This window comes from Anolis sagrei, chromosome 6 (genome assembly GCF_037176765.1).
Source record: "Anolis sagrei isolate rAnoSag1 chromosome 6, rAnoSag1.mat, whole genome shotgun sequence".
NCBI lineage: Eukaryota > Metazoa > Chordata > Lepidosauria > Squamata > Dactyloidae > Anolis > Anolis sagrei.
This window is the reverse complement of record NC_090026.1, coordinates 4,782,073-4,801,389: the sequence shown is the minus strand read 5'-3', so window position 1 is coordinate 4,801,389 and position 19,317 is coordinate 4,782,073. Positions and strand designations below refer to the sequence as shown.

Here is a 19,317-nt window from a genome sequence, read left to right as displayed (position 1 = left end):
GAAATGTCAGAAATTTAGTAGCCATTTTGGCTCCCAACTCAGTAGCCCTTTGGGTCCAATTCTGTAGCTATATTGTTCCAAATCAATGGTCTTTTCAGTCCAATTCAGTAGCCACAGTGGTCCTTTGGGTCCACATCAGTAGCCATTTTAGCCATATTAGGTAGCCCTTGCAGGTCCAATTCAGTAGCTGTTTTGGCCCAAATTGGTGACCTTTCGGGTCCAATTCAGTAACCGTTTTGGCACAACTTTGTAGCCCTTTGGGCACAACTTGATAGGCATTGTGGTCTAAATCGTTGGCCCTTTTGGGTCCAATTTAGTAGCCATTTTGGCCAAAATCAGTGGCCTTTTGAGTGCAATTCAATAGCAATTTTGAGCCAAATTAGTGGCCTTTTGAGTCCAATTCAGTAGCTGTTTTGGCCCAACTTTGTAGCCCTTAGGACATAACTTGATAGCCACTGTGGCCTAAATCGGTGGCCCTTTTGGGTCCAATTCAGTAGTCATTTTGGCTCAACTTTATAGCCCTTTGGGCACAACTTGATAGCCATTGTGGCCTAAATGGGTGGCTTTTTTGGGTCCAATTCAGTAGCCATTTTGGCCCAAATCAGTTGCCTTTTGAATCCAATTCAGCAGCTATGTTAGCTATTCAATTGCATTGGGTCCGATTTAGTAGCTGTTTTGAGCCAAATTGGTAGTCCTTTGGGTCCAATTCAGTAGCCATTTTGGTACAAATCAGTGGCCTTTTGAGTGCAATTCAATAGCAATTTTGAGCCAAATTAGTGGCCTTTTGAGTCTAATTCATGGCCATTTTGAGTCAAATCAGTTGCCTTTTGGGTCCAATTCAGTAGCTGTTTTGGCCCAACTTTGTAGCCCTTTGGACACAACTTGATAGCCATTGTGGCCTAAATCGGTGGCACTTTTGGGTCCAATTCAGTAGCCATTTTGTCCCAAATCAGTTGCCTTTTGCGTCCAATTCAGTAGCCATTTTAGCTACTCAATTGCCCATTGGGTCCAATTTAGTAGCTGTTTTGAGCCAAATTGGTAGTCCTTTGGGTCCAATTCAGTAGCCGTTTTGGACAAACTCAATGGTCCTTTGGGACCAACTCAGTAGCTTTTTCAGTCCAACTCGGTAGCCATTTCGGCACAACTCAGTGGCCATTTTAGTTCAGCCTAGATGGCAGGTAAGAAACCTAGGTGACCTAGGTGGCAGGTAAGAAACTAAACCAGAAGCTGAGAACTCTGCAGGTAAATATAGAAAACCGGAGCTCCCTGAGCCTGCGAAAGAAGCTCACTTAGCCGAATGCTGAATCGGAATCCGGTCGCGTCCAGCCCCACCCAAGGCTCTTCCGCTGCCACAGGTGAGAGGTGACATCACTTACTCCCCCCTCCCCTGGGACAGGTGCGCACGCAAAGGCAACGAAGCCCAACGAACACCAGTCACAAATCAATCATAGTTTCGCTGAAACCGATGTCGAGAAAATGAAAGTGGCAGACTAGGTAAGAGAAGCTTTGGCCCTCCAGGTGTTTTGGACTACAACTCCCACAATTCCTAACAGCCGGTAGGCTGTTAGGAATTGTGGGAGTTGTAGTCCAAAACACCTGGAGGGCCCAAGTTGGCCCATATCTATCGCAAGGCCCTATTCCTTCGCCGCCTGCCTCCTCCTGACCCTTGCGGTCAAGCTTCAGCCGCAGAAGGAGCAAGTTTGTTTTCTCAAAGTATGAAGGCCGATAAGATAGGGAGGCTTCGGGTTTTATAAACAAAGGCCAGCAAGAGCCAGGAAATCCTGGTCTCATAATCATCTAAAATCCCAAGTAAAAGCAGAATTTAGTGGAGATTGCAGGACCCAATATCCCCAACTAGCCAGCTAGGGGGTTCTGGGAGTTGTAGTCCAAGAGGAAACTTTCCAATCCACCCAGAGACTCAACGAAACCTTAGCAAACAATAAGTTCCAACTAAGTTTCTTCCTCCAAAGGTCTGGCCATCTACAATTCTGCTCCAAGCTCTAGCCTTTAGTTATCTGGGGATTTTGGGAGTTGTAGTCCAAAAGGAAACTTTCCTATCCACCCAGAGATACAACGAAACCTTAGCAAACAATAAGTTCCAACTAAGTTTCTTCCTCCAAAGGTCTGGCCATCTACAATTCTGTTTCATGCTCTAGCCTTTACTTAGTTGGGGATTTTGGGAGTTGTAGTCCAAAAGGAAACTTTCTCATCCACCCAGAGACTCAACAAAACCTTAGCAATTAATGAGTTCCAACTAAGTTTCTTCCTACAAAGGTCTGGCCATCTACAATTCTGTTTCATGCTCTAGCCTTTAGTTAGCTGGGGATTTTGGGAATTGTAGTCCAAAAGGAAACTTTCTCATCCACCCAGAGACTCAACGAAACCTTAGCAAGCAATGAGTTCCAACTAAGCCTCTTCCTCCAAAGGACGGGCCGTCTACAATTCTGCTCCAAGCTTGAGCCTTTACTTAGCTGGGGATTTTGGGAGTTGTAGTCCGAAAGGAAACTTTCTCATCCACCCAGTGACTCAACGAAACCTTAGCAAGCAATGAGTTCCAACTAAGCTTCTTCCTCCAAAGGACGGGCCGTCTACAATTCTGCTCCAAACTCGAGCCTTTACTTAGAGGATTTTGGGAGTTGTAGTCCAAAAGGAAGCTTTCCTATCCACCTAGGGACTCAACAAAACCTTAGCAAGCAATGAGTTCCAACTAAACAGCTTAGCTTCTTCCTTCAAAGGTCTGGCCATCTACAATCCCTTCTACTTCAAGCACAAGCCTTTAGTTGGCTGGGGATTTTGGGACTTGTAGTCCATAAGTTAAGCATTTGTCTTTACCAACTTCAGCCCTTTGTGGTCAATTTTCCTCCTTCCTTTTCTTCCTTCTGTAGCTATGCCCTCAACTTGCTGCCCTCACATATGTTTTGGATTGCAGCACCCATCATCCCCTGATATGGCCTCCATGATGGTAAGTGAGCATCGTAGGCCAACATTCCCCAAAGAGCACAAAGCCTGGAAAGTTACAGCTTGAGCACCACCCTCGTTTCTAGGCAGTGACTCAGACTGATGGGTGTTGTAGTCTCATAGCTATCTAAGGAGCACACATTGCTTACCCAGGTTCATAAAAAGGAAGTATTTATCTTCTAAGTATGCCATATTTTCCTCCAAACAACACTTTAACAGCTTTGGATCACGTCTACGGAGTCCTGGGAGTTATAGTTTTGCAAGGGCTTTAAGCCTTCCCTGCAAACTACAAATCCCAGGATCCCCATTGAGTCGTGGCAAGTTCAAATGGGCATTCTACAGTGTAAATGCACTCATAGCTTGCGTGGAGCTCTGTTCAAATCCCATTGGGCCATTTAAGGCAGGTCACACTTTCTCGGCCTCGGAGGAAAATCAAACAAGAGGAAAGGCCTAAAAACAGAGCCTTGCCACTGCTATGTTTCCTAGCTGTGGACAGTCCATCAAGCCGCACCCAAAAGCCTGGCCTCACCCTGCTCGTTCAAGCAACATACCTTCGGGCAGACTTTTGGAGCAAACAGAAAACAAGAACGACAAAATATGAGATTTTTCAAAGTCAACTGGTTTGGGCTCCAACCATTACAGAGACACACATTTGGAGCAGAAGGTCCTAAATATAACCTTTCATAACTTGCTGACATGCCAGACTGCAACTTCCATCACCCCCCCCCAATCAGGCTTTGCTCTTTCGTTAGCTGGGGATTGTGGGAGTTGTAGTCCAAAAGGGAACTTCTAAGCATCAAGAGAATACACGATTCACATAGAAAACAAAGAGCTCCAACTAAAGAAGAACAACTTCTCCCAATCTATAATTCTTATCGTTAGCTAGGGATTCTGGGACTTGTAGTCCAAAGGGGGAACTTCCTGGTTTGTCAAGAGAATACACAACTCATAGAAAACCTAGGGATTCTGGGACTTGTTGTCCAAAGGGGGAACTTCTCAGTTCATCAAGAGAATACACAACTGACACAGAAACCAAAGAGCTACACCAAAAGCAGGTCAGCTTCTTCTCCCGATCTATAATTTCTATCGTTAGCTAGGGATTGTAGGACTTGTAGTCCAAAGTGGGAACTTCCTGGTTTGTAAAGAGAATACAAAACTCATAGAAAGCCTAGGGATTCTGGGACTTGTAGTCCAAAAGGGGAACTTCTCGGTTCATCAAGAGAATACACAACTCACATAGAAAACAAAGAGCTCCAACTAAAGATCAACTTCTCCCGATCTATAATTCCTATCGTTAGCTAGGGATTCTGGGACTTGTAGTCCAAAGAGGGAACTTCCTGGTTTGTCAAGAGAATACACAACTCATAGAAAACCTAGGGATTCTGGGACTTGTTGTCCAAAAGGGGAACTTCTCAGTTCATCAAGAGAATACACAACTCACATAGAAAACAAAGAGCTCCAACTAAAGAAGATCAACTTCTCCCGATCTATAATTTCTATCGTTAGCTAGGGATTCTGGGACTTTAGTCCAATGGGGGAAACTTCTCTGTTCATCAAGAGAATAAACAACTCACATAGAAAACAAAGAGCTCCAAGTAAAGGAGCATGCCTTCTTCTCCCAATCTATATTTTCTAATTTTTATTTAGCTGAGGATTTATGGATGATGGGTGTTGTAGTCATGGGTGATGAGTGTTGTAGTCCAGCACCTTGGCAGGGTCCACGATTCCAAATAATCTATCTGAAATCAACACCAAAGAAGCCCCAAAGTACTCTCATTTGGCTTGAGCCGCCTGCACTGTCTGGGGAGGTATGTCTAGATGACCTTTGGGGCCCCCTTCCATCCTTGAGATCCTATACTTCCATTCAACACACAATATATTGGGAAGGAAGGAGGGTATATCTAGATGACCTTTGGGGTCCCCTTCCATCCTTGAGATCCTATGCTTCCATTCAACACACAATATATTGGGAAGGAAGGAGGGTATATCTAGATGACCTTTGGGGTCCCCTTTGAAGCTGCAAGGCCATTCAGTGGTAAACAATTAAAGGTCAGCTAACATCTCCCAACAAAAGATTCACCCAGGCAAGAAGCAGCCAGGCTTTGAAGCTTCAGGGCCATTCAATGCTAAACAATTAGGGGTCAGCTAACACCTCCCAACAAAGGATTCCCCTAGGCAGGAGGCAGCCAGACTTTGAAGCTGCAAGGCCATTCAGTGCTAAACAATTAAGGATCAGCTAACACCTCCCAACAAACTCCAGCTACTAGTATTATAAAACTCTAAAATCAGGAAAGTAAATAATGAGCAACTCTCAAAAAGCAGGGGAATTCCAGACAGGAAACAATTAGGGGTCAGCTAACACCTCCCAACAAAGGATTACCCAGCCAGGAAGCAGTCAGGCTGTGAAGCTGCAAGGTCATTCACTGCTAATCAAGCTGGTCAATTGCAGTTCACACTTGCCTCCAACAGACAAGAGTTCTTTCCCCCACCTTGGACATCATTCCACAGATATATAAACCCCATTTTCCTAGTTTCCAACAGACCTCACAACTTCTGAGGATGCCTGCCATAGATGTGGGTGAAATGTCAGGAGAGAATGCTTCTGGAACATGGCCACACAGGTCAGAAAACTCACAGCAACCCAGTGATTCCGGCCATGAAAGCCTTCGACAACATGTTACTTAATTATTTTTTAATCACACCCTGCCCGCCCAATATAGGGACTCAAGGCAGCTAACAACAAACACAACTCAATGCAATTAAAATCGGCATGAATCACTTTGCATTGAGATAGAAGTAGGATGGTAATAATAACAATTCATTGTCAAAGGCTTTCATGTCCAGAATCACTGGGTTGCTGTGAGTTTCCCGGGCTGTCTGGCCATGCTCCAGAAGCATGCTCTCCTGACGTTACGCCTGCATCTATAGCAGGCATCCTCAGAGGTTGTGAGGTCTGTGGGGTTTATATATATACACACATACACATATACACATACAATTACAGACACACACACACACATATATATATATATCTAGAACTAGCTGTGCCCTGCCACGCGTTGCTGTGGCCTATAGTAAAACTTATCAAAGTTGAGGTAGATATCTGGACTATTATGAAAGAGAGGTCCCTACCTATTCCTTCCCCCTTTTCCTCCCCCTTTCTCTCCTTTCTTCCTTCTCTACCTCTTTCTTTCTTTCACTACTTGGTTTCATCCTTCTCTCTTCCCTTCATTCCCTCCCCCTTTCTTCCTTTGCCTTTCTTCCCTCCCTGTTTGCTTCCTTCTTTCACTTTTTATTTCCTTTTATTTCACCACCATCATAACAATAACAATAATGCAATGCATTGCCTCTGGGACCTGACACCTCTCCCATTCCCCCTAAAAGGGTCTCATAGGAACAATGGCATAATAATAATAATAATAATAATAATAATAATAATAGAAATAACAACCTTTACCCGCCACGCGTTGCTGTGGCCAATCTTCCCTCTTTCTCTCCTTCTTTCCCTCCTTCCTTCCTTCCTTCCTTCCTTCCTTCCTTCCTTCCTTCCTTCCTTCCCTCCCATCTCTCCTTCTCCTCTTCCTTCTCTACCTCTTTCCTTCCTTCCCCCTTTTTCTTTCTTTTCTGCTGTCTCTCTTTTCTTTCCTTCCATCTTTCCTTTTCTTCTTCCTTCTTTCTCTAACTTTCCTTCCTTCCCCCTTTTTCTTTACCTCCCTTTCTCTTTCTTCCTTCTTTCTTTCTTTCCTTCCTGTCTTTCCTAGATTTTGACAGGGCGGGAAGGGGCAGGGTGGGGTTTGGAGGTGGCGTGAAGTAAAAGGAGGTAAGACTGGGGTGGGAGAGTGATGGAGCGTGGGGTTGTGTGTGTGTGTGCAGCGGCGGGGGGAGTGATGGAGCGTGGGGTTGCGTGTGTGTGTGCGGTGGCGGGGGGAGTGATGGAGCATGGGGTTGTGTGTGTGTGCGTCGGCGGGGGGAGTGGGGTTGCGTGTGTGCGTGCGGCGGCGGGGGGAGTGATGGAGCGTGGGGTTGCGTGTGTGTGTGCGGCGGTGGGGGGAGTGGGATTGCGTGTGTGCGTGCGGCAGCGGGGGAAGTGATGGAGTGTGGGGTTGTGTGTGTGTGTGTGCGGCGGCGGGGGGAGTGGGGTTGCGTGTGTGTGTGTGCGGCGGCGGGGGGAGTGATGGAGTGTGGGGTTGTGTGTGTATGTGCGGCAGGGGTGTGTGTGTGTGCGGGAAGCGGCGCGGCGGGGCTTGGAGTGGGCATGGTTTCCGCAGAGGGAACGTTGGCCGGAAGGCCATGTGCGCGCGCCAGGGAACTTGCGGCTGGGCGCCAATGCGCATGCTCAGTTGTTTTGCCGTTTTGTGAGTATGTTGTTGTGTTGTTTTTCATTTTGAGTAGATACGTTTGTACCTTGTGGGTTGTGTTACGGGCATGGGAATTTTGGTTAAGTTTCGTTGGGGTTTTTTTGAGTTTTGTTGTTTTGCCGTTTTGTGAGTGTGTTGTTGTGTTGTTTTTCATTTTGAGTAATATGTTTGTACCTTGTGGGTTGTGTTATGGGCATGGGAATTTTGGTTAAGTTTCGTTGGGGGGTTTTTGAGTTTTGTTTCCTCGTTGGATGCCCCTAACAAATTTATATATATAGATGATGCCGAGAATGGGAGAAAGAACTTTTGTCTGCTTGAGGCAAGTGTGAATGTTGTAATTGGCCACCTTGATTAGCACTGAATGGCCTTGCAGCTTCAAAGTCTGGCTGTGAGGTCTGCTGGAAACTAGGCAAGTGAGGTTTATATATCTGTGGATAGATAAATCCCACCCTGGACATCATTCCACAGATATATAAACCCAATTTTCTTAGATTCTAACAGACCTCACAACCTCTGAGGATGCCTGCTATAGATGTGGACAAAACATCAGGAGAGAATGCTTCTGGAACATGGCCTGACATCCCCGAAAACCCTCAACAACCCAATAATAACAATTATTATTATTATTAGTAACTAGCCATCCCCTGCCACGTGTTGCTGTGGCACAGTCTGTGTATATGTGTTTTGTGTGTGTGTATGTGTTTGTGTGTATATATATATATGTGGTTTTGTGGATATGTTGTAATGTATTTTTTTGTTTTTTTTGGCTTTTTAAGTCTCTTTTGTTGTGTTTTATGAGTGATGGTCACTCGTTGGCCTGATGGGTGTCTTGTGTCCAAATTCGGTGTCAATTCGTCCAGTGGTTTTTTAGTTATGTTAATCCCACAAACAAACATTAATAATAATAATAATAATAATAATAATAATAATAATAATAATAATAATTTCCACAATAATAGGCTGGATGGCCATCTGTCAGGAGGGCTTGGATTGTGTCGTTTCTGCCTGGCAGAAAGAGTTTGGACTGGATGGTCCTTTTGTGTGTCTTCCACCTCTAGTATTCTACTAATAATGATAATAGGTTGGATGGCCATCTGTCAGGAGGGCTTGGATTGTGTCGTTCCTGCCTGGCAGAAAGAGTTTGGACTGGATGGTCCTTTCGTGTGTCTTCCACCTCTAGTATTCTACTAATAATGATAATAGGTTGGATGGCCATCTGTCAGGAGGGCTTGGATTGTGTCGTTCCTGCCTGGCAGAAAGAGTTTGGACTGGATGGTCCTTTCGTGTGTCTTCCACCTCTAGTATTCTACTAATAATGATAATAGGTTGGATGGCCATCTGTCAGGAGGGCTTGGATTGTGTCGTTCCTGCCTGGCAGAAAGAGTTTGGACTGGATGGTCCTTTCGTGTGTCTTCCACCTCTAGTATTCTACTAATAATGATAATAGGTTGGATGGCCATCTGTCAGGAGGGCTTGGATTGTGTTGTTCCTGCCTGGCAGAAAGAGTTTGGACTAGATGGTCCTTTCGTGTGTCTTCCACCTCTAGTATTCTACTAATAATGATAATAGGTTGGATGGCCATCTGTCAGGAGGGCTTGGATTGTGTTGTTCCTGCCTGGCAGAAAGAGTTTGGACTGGATGGTCCTTTCGTGTCTCTTCCAGCTCTAGTATTCTACTAATAATGATAATAGGTTGGATGGCCATCTGTCAGGAGGGCTTGGATTGTGTCGTTCCTGCCTGGCAGAAAGAGTTTGGACTGGATGGTCCTTTCGTGTGTCTTCCACCTCTAGTATTCTACTAATAATGATAATAGGTTGGATGGCCATCTGTCAGGAGGGCTTGGATTGTGTCGTTCCTGCCTGGCAGAAGAGGGTTGGACTGGATGGCCTTTGTGTTTATGTTCCAACTCCAAGATTCTATGACAGAGCTGGCAAGCTGGTGTGTCACTTTGCTCCGAATGTTTCACCTTTGGGTTGTTGTAGTTTTTTTCTGGGCTATATGGCCATGTTCTAGAGGCATTTTCTCCTGACGTTTCGCCTGCATCTATGGGAAGCATCCTCAGAGGTAGTGAGGTCTGTTGGAACTAGGAAAAATGGGTTTATATAACTGTGGAATGACCAGGCTGGGACAAAGGACTCTTGTCTGCTGGAGCTAGGTGTGAATTTTTCAACTGACCACATAAACATTACATTTTTATTTATATAGACGTGCCATATCCTGCAAGTGTTGCATAAAATAAATGTTGTTTTCCTCCATTCCACATCTAATTATTATTATTATTATTATTATTATTATTATTATAATAATAATGCATAAATAATTCCCCTTTTCTCCCCCTCTCCATTCTAAAATGGCCCCAGGATGAGCTGTTTTCTAATGTTGGAAGGCAAACAGTGAGCCAACCCCTTGGCTCCTTTGTCTTGCTGAGACTGCGGAAAGGTGTGACCCAGGGAAAGAGAAAGAAAGGAAGAAGAAAGAGGAGAAAAAGAAGAAAAGAAAGGCCTTGGGGAACTGACCCAACCGGCCAAGGCAGTTTCAGGGAGGGAGACTCCACAAAAGGAGCCGGAAATGCAAAGACAAAGTCCCACCAAAGTTGCACCAACTTTGGCCTTGGAAGAAGAAGAGGAGGAAAGGCCGTGGAAAAACCAAAAAGAGGGGCTCCATGCCATTCCAAGCTGACCCCCAAATATCATTAACATTGGGATTATATTAATGGATTTAATTAAGGGAGGTTGGGTCCTGTTCTGTTTGGAGAAGGCGGCAGACGGCGGCTTTGAAGCTGTTGTCTAAACACAGCCTTAAGGAGCAGGATTTGCCTCTAATCCCCCAAATCAGCACCCAAAACGCCATTTATGGGCCATTTAAATTCCCAAAGGTTTGGAAGGGATTGAGAGCCTGGTGAGAAACCCCAAAGCCATCGTTTCCGAAGGGAAAACCGCCATAAAAGGCCACAGCGTGCACTCTTTCGGAAGATTGTACTACTAACAAGACCTTTTGGCTGGGGATGATGGGAGTTGTAGTCCTGCACATCTGGAGGTCTGCATTATAGGATGGTGGTATGTCATCTTGACTAGGCATGGGCCAACCTGGGCCCTCTGGGTGTTTTGGACTTCAACTCCCACCATTCCTAACAGCCTCAGGCCCCTTTCAGGGGCCTGAGGCTGTTAGGAATGGTGGGAGTTGAAGTCCAAAACACCCAGAGGGCCCAAGTTGGCCCATGCCTGTCCTAAACTGAAATTCGACATTTCAGAATTTCCCTGCCATAGAAAATTCCCATACGAAAAACCAATGCCATAAGAAACAGAAAGTCCACTTTGCTTTAAATAATAATAATAATAATAATAATAATAATAATTATTATTATTATTATTATTATTATTCTGGCAGCCCAAGAACAAGGCATTATTATTATTATTATTACATTTATATTATTGGTATTATTATTATTATTATTCTGGCAGCCCAAGAACAAGCAGAGCCATTATTATTATTATTATTACATTTATATTATTGGTATTATTATTATTCTGGCAGCCCAAGAACAAGCCATTAGAACCATTATTATTATTATTATTGTTATTATTACATTTATATTATTATTATTATTATTGTTATTGTTATTATTATTATTATTATTATTATTATTATTCTGGCAGCCCAAGAACAAGCCATTAGAGCCATTATTATTATTATTATTATTATTATTATTATTATTATTATTATTATTACATTTATATTATTATTATTATTATTATTACATTTATATTATTGGTATTATTATTATTATTCTGGCAGCCCAAGAACAAGCCATTAGAGCCATTATTATTATTATTATTATTATTATTATTATTACATTTATATTATTGGTATTATTATTATTATTATTATTATTACATTTATATTATTGGTATTATTATTATTATTATTACATTTATATTATTGGTATTATTATTATTATTCTGGCAGCCCAAGAACAAGCCATTAGAGCCATTATTATTATTATTATTATTATTATTATTACATTTATATTATTGGTATTATTATTATTATTATTCTGGCAGCCCAAGAACAAGCCATTAGAGCCATTATTATTATTATTATTATTATTATTATTACATTTATATTATTGGTATTATTATTATTATTATTCTGGCAGCCCAAGAACAAGCCATTAGAGCCATTATTATTATTATTATTATTATTATTATTATTACATTTATATTATTATTATTGTTATTATTATTATTATTATTATTATTATTATTATTATTATTATTATTATTATATTGGGCCAAATCGTGTTTGAAAGGCGAACGCTTGGTTAAATAATAATTATTTAAATAGTTTTTTTTTTGTATTATGTCAGTTGCGATTTCACAATTAAGGTTTCAATGTTAATACTAAACGTTAAATTGAAATAGAGGGAAAAAGTGAGGGGAGGGAGTAGATAGGATATCATCATACAAGGAAATAAACTGGTCAGATATGTATGTTTACAGAGTGATAATCTTAAATCTCTTTGGAAAATATATTTTAAAAGCAATTGTGATGGGACTTAATCTAGTTTTTGTTTAGATGGATAGAATCATGATGTTGAAAGCGATACCGAGGGGCATCCAATCCAAAGCTGAGATACATAATAAATTATTATGGATGGATAGATCGAATCATGTCTTAAGAAGGTACCCCCAAAGGCCATCCAGTCGAATCCCCAAAATACAGATGGATGGATGGATGGATGGATAGATAGATAGATAGAAGCATGGCTTTAGGAGGGACCCCCAAAATAAGGATAGATAGATAGAATCATGTCTTTAGAAGGGACACCCAAAGGCCATCCAGTTGAACCCCCAAAGTACAGATAGATGGATTGATGGATGGGTGGGTGGGTGGAAGGATGGATGGATAGAAGCATGTCTTTAGAAGCCCCCCCCCCCCAAGCCCATCAAGTCGAACCCCCAAAATACAGATAGATAGATAGATAGATAGATAGATAGATGGATGGATGGATGGAAGCATGTCTTTAGAAGGGACCCCCAAAGGCCATCCAGTCAAACCCCCAAAATACAGTAGATAGATAGATAGATAGATAGATAGATAGATAGATAGATAGATAGATAGATAGATAGATAGATAGATAGATAGAAGCATGGCTTTAGGAGATACCCCCAAAGGCCATCCAGTCCAACCCCCAAATTCAAAAAGATAGATAGCTTTAGAAGGCATCCTCAAAGGTCATCCAATCCACCCCCTCCAAAAAATATATACAGAGAGATAGCGAGACAGAATCGTGGATTTAGAAGGCACCCCCAAAGGCCATCCAGTCCAAAGCCCCCCAAAATACAGATATATAGCTTTCGAAGGGACCTCCAAAGGCCATTCAGTCCAACCCCCAAAAAACAGATAGAATAGACAGGCAGACAGAATCATGGATTTAGAAGGCACCGCCCCAAAGGCCATCCAGTCCAAAGCCCCCCAAAATACAGATATATAGCTTTAGAAGGGATCCCCAAAGGCCATTTAGTCCAACCCCCCAAATACAGGTAGATTAAATAGGATAGATAGAATGGTGGCTTTAAAAGGCACACCCAAAGGCCATCCAGTTCAGTCCCCCAAATACAGATAGATAGATTAGATAGGTTTAGAAGGGGCACCCAAAGGCCATCCAGTCCAACCCCCCTTCTAAAGATAGATCAGATAGATAGATGTAAAACAGTTGGTTACTTTCCTCCCCAGTTTTGGAGGGGCAAAATGGGGGGTGGGTGCAATGGGGCATGCATCCATCCCCTTCCCACCTGTATTGGTTAGTTATTGGTTAGTTAGTCAGAGACCACTCTCTGCACATGCCCAGAGGCTACTTTGCTGGCTGCTTCTCATGACCTGCCAAAAAAGGAGCTGCTTCTAATTAAAGCCTGCCCTTAGGGAGTTGGAGAGATCCAGTACAACAGGGTTGCGTGGGCACACTTTGAAACACCCACAGGTTTGCTCTGGTTTAAAAGTTCAAAGATAGGGAGAAAAGGCAGGGGAAAAAATGTCAAAACGCATTTATTCTATGGTGCAAATCAGGCAGGGGCCAACTTGGGCCCTTCAGGTGTTTTGGACTATGATAAGTAACACAAAATCCTGATTTTGGACCACAAAGTACAACAAAATCCTGATTTTGGGCCACAAAGTACAACAAAATCCTGATTTTTGGGCCACAAAGTACAACAAAATCCTGATTTTGGACCACAAAGTACAACAAAATCCTGATTTTGGACCACAAAGTACAACAAAATCCTGATTTCGGACCACAAAATAAACAAAATCCTGATTTCGGACTAGAAAGTACAACAAAATCCTGATTTTGGACCACAAAGTACAACAAAATCCTGATTTTGGGCCACAAAATACAACAAAATCCTGATTTCGGACCACAAAATAGAACAAAATCCTGATTTCGGACTAGAAAGTACAACAAAATCCTGATTTTGGGCCACAAAATACAACAAAATCCTGATTTTGGACCACAAAATAAACAAAATCCTGATTTTGGACCACAAAATAAACAAAATCCTGATTTCGGACTAGAAAGTAGAACAAAATCCTGATTTTGGACCACAAAATAGAACAAAATCCTGATTTTTGGACCACAAAGTACAACAAAATCCTGATTTTGGACCACAAAGTACAACAAAATCCTGATTTTGGACCACAAAGTACAACAAAATCCTGATTTTGGACCACAAAGTACAACAAAATCCTGATTTTGGACCACAAAGTACAACAAAATCCTGATTTTGGACTAGAAAGTAGAACAAAATCCTGATTTTGGACCACAAAATACAACAAAATCCTGATTTTGGACTAAAAAGTCCAACAAAATCCTGATTGAAAGCATGACGTTGTTTACCGACTCCTACCTTTGGCCAAAATAATCTAAATTTAAGGTGGATTTTCCTCATTCTTCCCATACTTTGATATCTTTTGATCTAGTTCTGCTTCAACTCTCAATTTGTGGAAACCACTCGAAAGGATGGAGGAAAAGGTGTGTTTATTGCAGGGTGTGTTGCGGGTGGGATGGACGGTTGGCTTCCTTTTGTAGCCAAGGAGTAAAACTGTTGAAAGATTCGTTAGGAGGAAACTTCGTTAATCAGTAAAGAAAGGGCCAAAGGCCAGGGGAAGAGGAGGAGGAGGGGAACCTCTAGTTTCAGGGAGGAAAATGCAAGGCCTGGGAGAAGCAACAAACTAGAACTCCCAAAGGGAAAAAGGGGCTTTTGGGGTCCCAGAATCCCCCCTTGGCTTCTTCCTTTGTTGTTTTTCTTTCTTGACAATATGAGGTTTTAATGCCTTCCTTTCCCCTTGGAGGAAAGCTTGGGAAAAGTCAACTTTGGGTGGATGCTGGGAGTTATAGTCCCTTAAAAAGGAAGGGAAAATTGGGACTGTATTGCCAAACAAGCCAAGGGAATGGGGCTAATATTTATATATTTATTTACGACATTTATATGCCACCCTTCTCACCCTGAAGGGCTCAGAGTGGCTTACAAGATATATATATATACACACACACATACATACAATATATTAAATTATTATATAATTATAATATTGCCGCTCTGAGTCGCCTTCGGCCTGATATGAACAGGGTTGAAATAATGCAAATAAATAATATTGTATTATTAGTAGTATTATATTGTATTACATTATAAAATTATAAATATATGTATATATAATATATTATATTACAAGTAAAGTAATGGGGGTTGTGTAGTCAAAAGGAAGTAGAGATTAGAAGAGACAAAAAAGGTGGGGTTCGGAGAGTTTGTAGTCCCAGAAAGGGATTTGTTGCCCAGAAAAGGGGGATTCTGGGAATTTGTGGTCTTCGAAATGTGGGTTTTGAGTGTGTGTAGTTAGGGAAATTGGAATTCTTTGTGTTTATAGCCTGAAAATTGGGGATTCTGGTTGGCGCGATCCAAAATATGGGGATTGTGGGTGTTTGTTGTCTAAGAAATGGGGCTTTTATACAAAAATGGGGCTCCTGGAAACATATATCATCCCAAATTTGGACTCTTTGAAATTCACAGTCCAGAAAATTGAGATTTTGGTTGTGTGTAGCCCCAAAAAACATGGATTTAGTGAACTAATCGTTTGAGGAAATGGGGGTTTGGGGGAGTAGATTAGACTCTTTGAAGTTTCCCAGTCCAGAAAATTGAGATTTTGGTTGTGTGGAGCCCCAAAAACATGGTCTTTGTGAACTAGTTGATTGAGAGATGCAGATTTTAGGGAGTAGATTGGACTCTTTGAAGTTCGCACTCCAGAAAATTGGGATTTTGGTTGTGTTTAGCCCCAAAAAACAGAGATTTGGGGAGCAAATCGTTTGAGAAATGGGGATTCTGGGGAGTCTATAACCCCAAAACGTAGATTTTGGAAGTCTGGAGGTCCCAAAAACAGAGATTCTGGGCGTCCTTCCAGACAAGCTCCATATCCCAGAATCAGGTCCCAGGTTTTCTGTTTATCCCAGATTATCTGGCAATGTGGACTCATATAATCCAGTTTCAACTTGGGATCAGATCCTGGGATATAGGGCCTGCCTGGAAGGGCGCTGGGATCATGTAGTAGTAGAAAGAAATGGATTCTGGGAATAATTGAGCCAAAGATTCGGGAAGTTTGGAGTCCAAAGTGTGGAAAGCGAGTCACCTGAAAAGTGGAGTTTCTGGGATGTCATAACCCTGGAATTGGGCTTCTGGGAAATCAAAACAGTGTGATTTTGGAAAGTCTGGAGCTGGGAAAATACTAAGGGAAAGTTGGTTTGTCCAGAAAATTGTGATCTTGGGAGTTTTTTGTCCCAAAAATGGGTTTCCTGGAAGTTTGAAACTTTTCTGAATGTCTATCATCCAGGAAAAAGGGGGATTCTGGATATTTAAAGCCCTCAAACTGGGGATTCTGGGCTTTGTTATTCCCCCAAAAGGGTTATCCTGTTGGTTCAAAGGGATTCAATGTTTGAAGCCCTTAAACTGGGGATTCTGGGCTTTGTTGCTCCCTCAGAAAAGGTTATCCTGGTTGTTTAAAGGGATTGAAAGTCTTTCAAGCCCCTAAACTGGGGATTCTGGGCTTTGTCGCTCCCCCAAAAAGGTTATCCTGTTTGTTCAAAGGGATTCTTTGAAGTACCTAAACTGGGGGTTTTGGGCTTTGTTGCTCCCCTAAAAGGGGGATCCTGTTTGCTCAAAAGGATTCTGAGTCTTTGAAGCCCTTGAACTGTGGATCATGATCTTTGTTGCTCCCCCCAAAAGGTTATCCTGTTTGTTCAAAGGGATTCATAGTCTTTGAAGCCCTCAAACCAGGGATTCTGGGCTTTGTGGCTCCCCAAAAGGGTGTTCCTTTTTGTTCAAAGGGGTTTGAAGTCTTTGAAGCCCCTAAACTGGGAATTCAGGGCTTTGTTGCTCCTCCAAAAAAGTTAATTCTGTTTCCTCAAAGGGATTCTGAGTCTTTGAAGCCCTGTGGATTATGATCTTTGTTGCTCCCAAAAATGTGACCCCATTTGCTCGAAGGGATTCAGAGTTTTTGAAGCCCCTAAGCTGGGGATTCTGGGCTGTGTTACTCCCCCAATTGGGTTTATTGCTCCCCATAAATGTGATCCTGTTTGCTCGAAGGGATTCAGAGTCTTTGAAGCCCCTAAACTAGGGATTCTGGGCTGTGTTACTCCCCCAAATAGGTTTGTTGCTCCCCAAAAATGTGATCCTGTTTGTTCAAAGAGATTCAAAGTCTTTGAAGCCCCCAAACTGGGGGTTTTGGGCTTTGTTGCTCCCCAAAACTGTGATGTTTGTTCGAAGGGATTCAAAGTCTTTGAAGCCCCCAAACTAGGGATTCTGGGCTTTGTTGCTCCCCAAACAGGTTATTTTGTTTGTTTCAAGGGTTTTCTGAGTCTTTAAGGCCCCCAAACCGGAGATGCTGGGCTTTGTTGTTCCCCAAAAGGCTGTTCCTCTTTGCTCAACGGGATTCAGAGTCTGTGAAGCTCCCGACTTGGAGGAAACTGCCCTTTGTTGCTCCCCAAAGCCAAACCCAAGGGTGAAATGGATCCACGAGGGTCCTGGGAGCCCCTCCTTGGCCTCCCCCCAGCCCTGCTTCCGGGAGACCCCCTTCCCTGCCCCCAAAATCCCCCCCCCCCAAAAGACTCACTGTCGAGGGCCAAGACGGAGTCGAAGACCTTGCAGGAGATCTGTCCGGTGCTCTGCCAGACGCAGCTCATCCAGAGCCCCTTGTAGATGGCTTGGGCCGTGATGATGTTGTCCCCGGCGTAGGAGGACATCTGCCACTGGGGCATGATGGTGGCCACCAAGGTGGCGATCCAGCCCAACAGAGCCAAGGCGAAGCCCAGCAACTGCAAGCCCGAGTTGGCCATCGAGAGTCCGGGAGGAGAGGCGTCCAAGCAGCAAACAACCCGAAGGAGACGCGCAAAGAAGGAGGCGGGAGGCGCTTACCTGCGCGCCAGGTGAGCGCACCTGTATTTATGCCTTTGGCGACCAGGGAGGGAGGGAGGAAGGGGCGCGTGACGTCGGCGCCGGAGGAGGAGGAGTGTCACCAGAAACCGAGACCCAAGGCCACCCTCCAGGAAGAGGCAAAGAGCCCCCTCCCCTCTCGCCCTCTTGCAGGCGGAAATCCCACAGGTGAGGCGTCGCCAGGTGACAGGGATATCGGATACCTGCTTTCCTCTAGTCTGGAGGGAATGGGCAAAGAAAGGGAGGACTGAAAGAAGTCAACAGGTTGCAGCTGAGTTTTTTGAGTCCCATTTAACTCCATACAGGTGTGAAAGGAAGAAAACACCTGGGTCAGGGGAGATATATTTATATTTATGTATCTATATGATGTATGTGTACAGGTATGGGCCTCAAGGTGTTTTGGACTTCAACTCCCACAACTCCTAACGGCCTACTGGCTGTATAGATGTATATGATGTATGTATACAGGTAGGGTCCAAACCAGGTGTGATGTATGTATAAAGGTAGGGTCCAAAGAAGGTGTGGGCCAACTTGGGCCCTCTAGATGTTTTGGACTCCAACTCCCACAATTCCTAACAGCCTACTGGCTGTATGTATGTGTGTACATGATGTATGTATACAGGTAGGGTCCAAAGCAGGTGTGGGCCAACTTGAGTCCTCCAGGTGTTTATGGACATCAACTCCCACAATTCCTAACAGCCTACTGGCTGTATAGATGTATGTATATGATGTATGTATACAGGTAGGGTCCAAAGCAGGTGTGGGCCAACTTGGGCCCTCCAGGTGCTTATGGACTTCAACTCCCACAATTCCTAACAGCCTATTGGCTGTATGGATGTATGTATATGATGTATGTATACAGGTAGGGTCCAAAGCAGGTGTGGGCCAACTTGGGCCCTCCAGGTGTTTTGGACTCCAACTCCCACAATTCCTAACAGCCCACTGGCTGTATGTATATGATATATGTATGTAGGTAGAGTCCAAACCAGGTGCGATGTATTTATACAGGTAGGGTCCAAAGCAGGTGTGGGCCAATTTGGGCCCTCCAGGTGTTTATGGACTTCAACTCCCACAATTCCTAACAGCCTACTGGCTGTATGTATGTATTATATGAGATATGTATACAGGTAGGATCCAAACTAGGTGTGATGAATGTATACAGGTAGGGTCCAAAGCAGGTGTGGGTCAACTTGGGCCCTCCAGGTGTTTTGGACTCCATCACTCACAATTCCTAACAGCCTACTGGCTGTATGTATGCATGTATATGATGTATGTATACAGGTAAGGTCCAAAGCAGGTTTGGACCAACTTGGGCCCTCCAGGTGTTTTGGACTCCAACTCCCACAATTCCTAACAGCCTACTGGCTGTATAGATGTATGTATATGATGTATGTATACAGGTAGGGTCCAAAGCAGGTGTGGGTCAACTTGGGCCCTCCAGGTGTTTTGGACTCCAACACTCACAATTCCTAACAGCCTACTGGCTGTATGTATGCATGTATATGATGTATGTATACAGGTAGGGT

General features: G+C 43.3%; 1 protein-coding gene across 1 annotated transcript in view; it reads right to left on the bottom strand.

The window, feature by feature from the left end:
• CLDN7 (claudin 7) overlaps window positions 1-17,836 on the bottom strand; it is a 31,875-nt gene extending 14,039 nt beyond the window's left edge. The window contains exon 1 of the mRNA XM_060779870.2: window positions 17,472-17,836. Coding sequence (XP_060635853.2) covers window positions 17,472-17,694 — 223 coding nt within the window. The 5' untranslated portion in view covers window positions 17,695-17,836. The remainder of the gene's footprint in view (window positions 1-17,471) is intronic.
• Window positions 17,837-19,317: the final 1,481 nt, after the last annotated feature.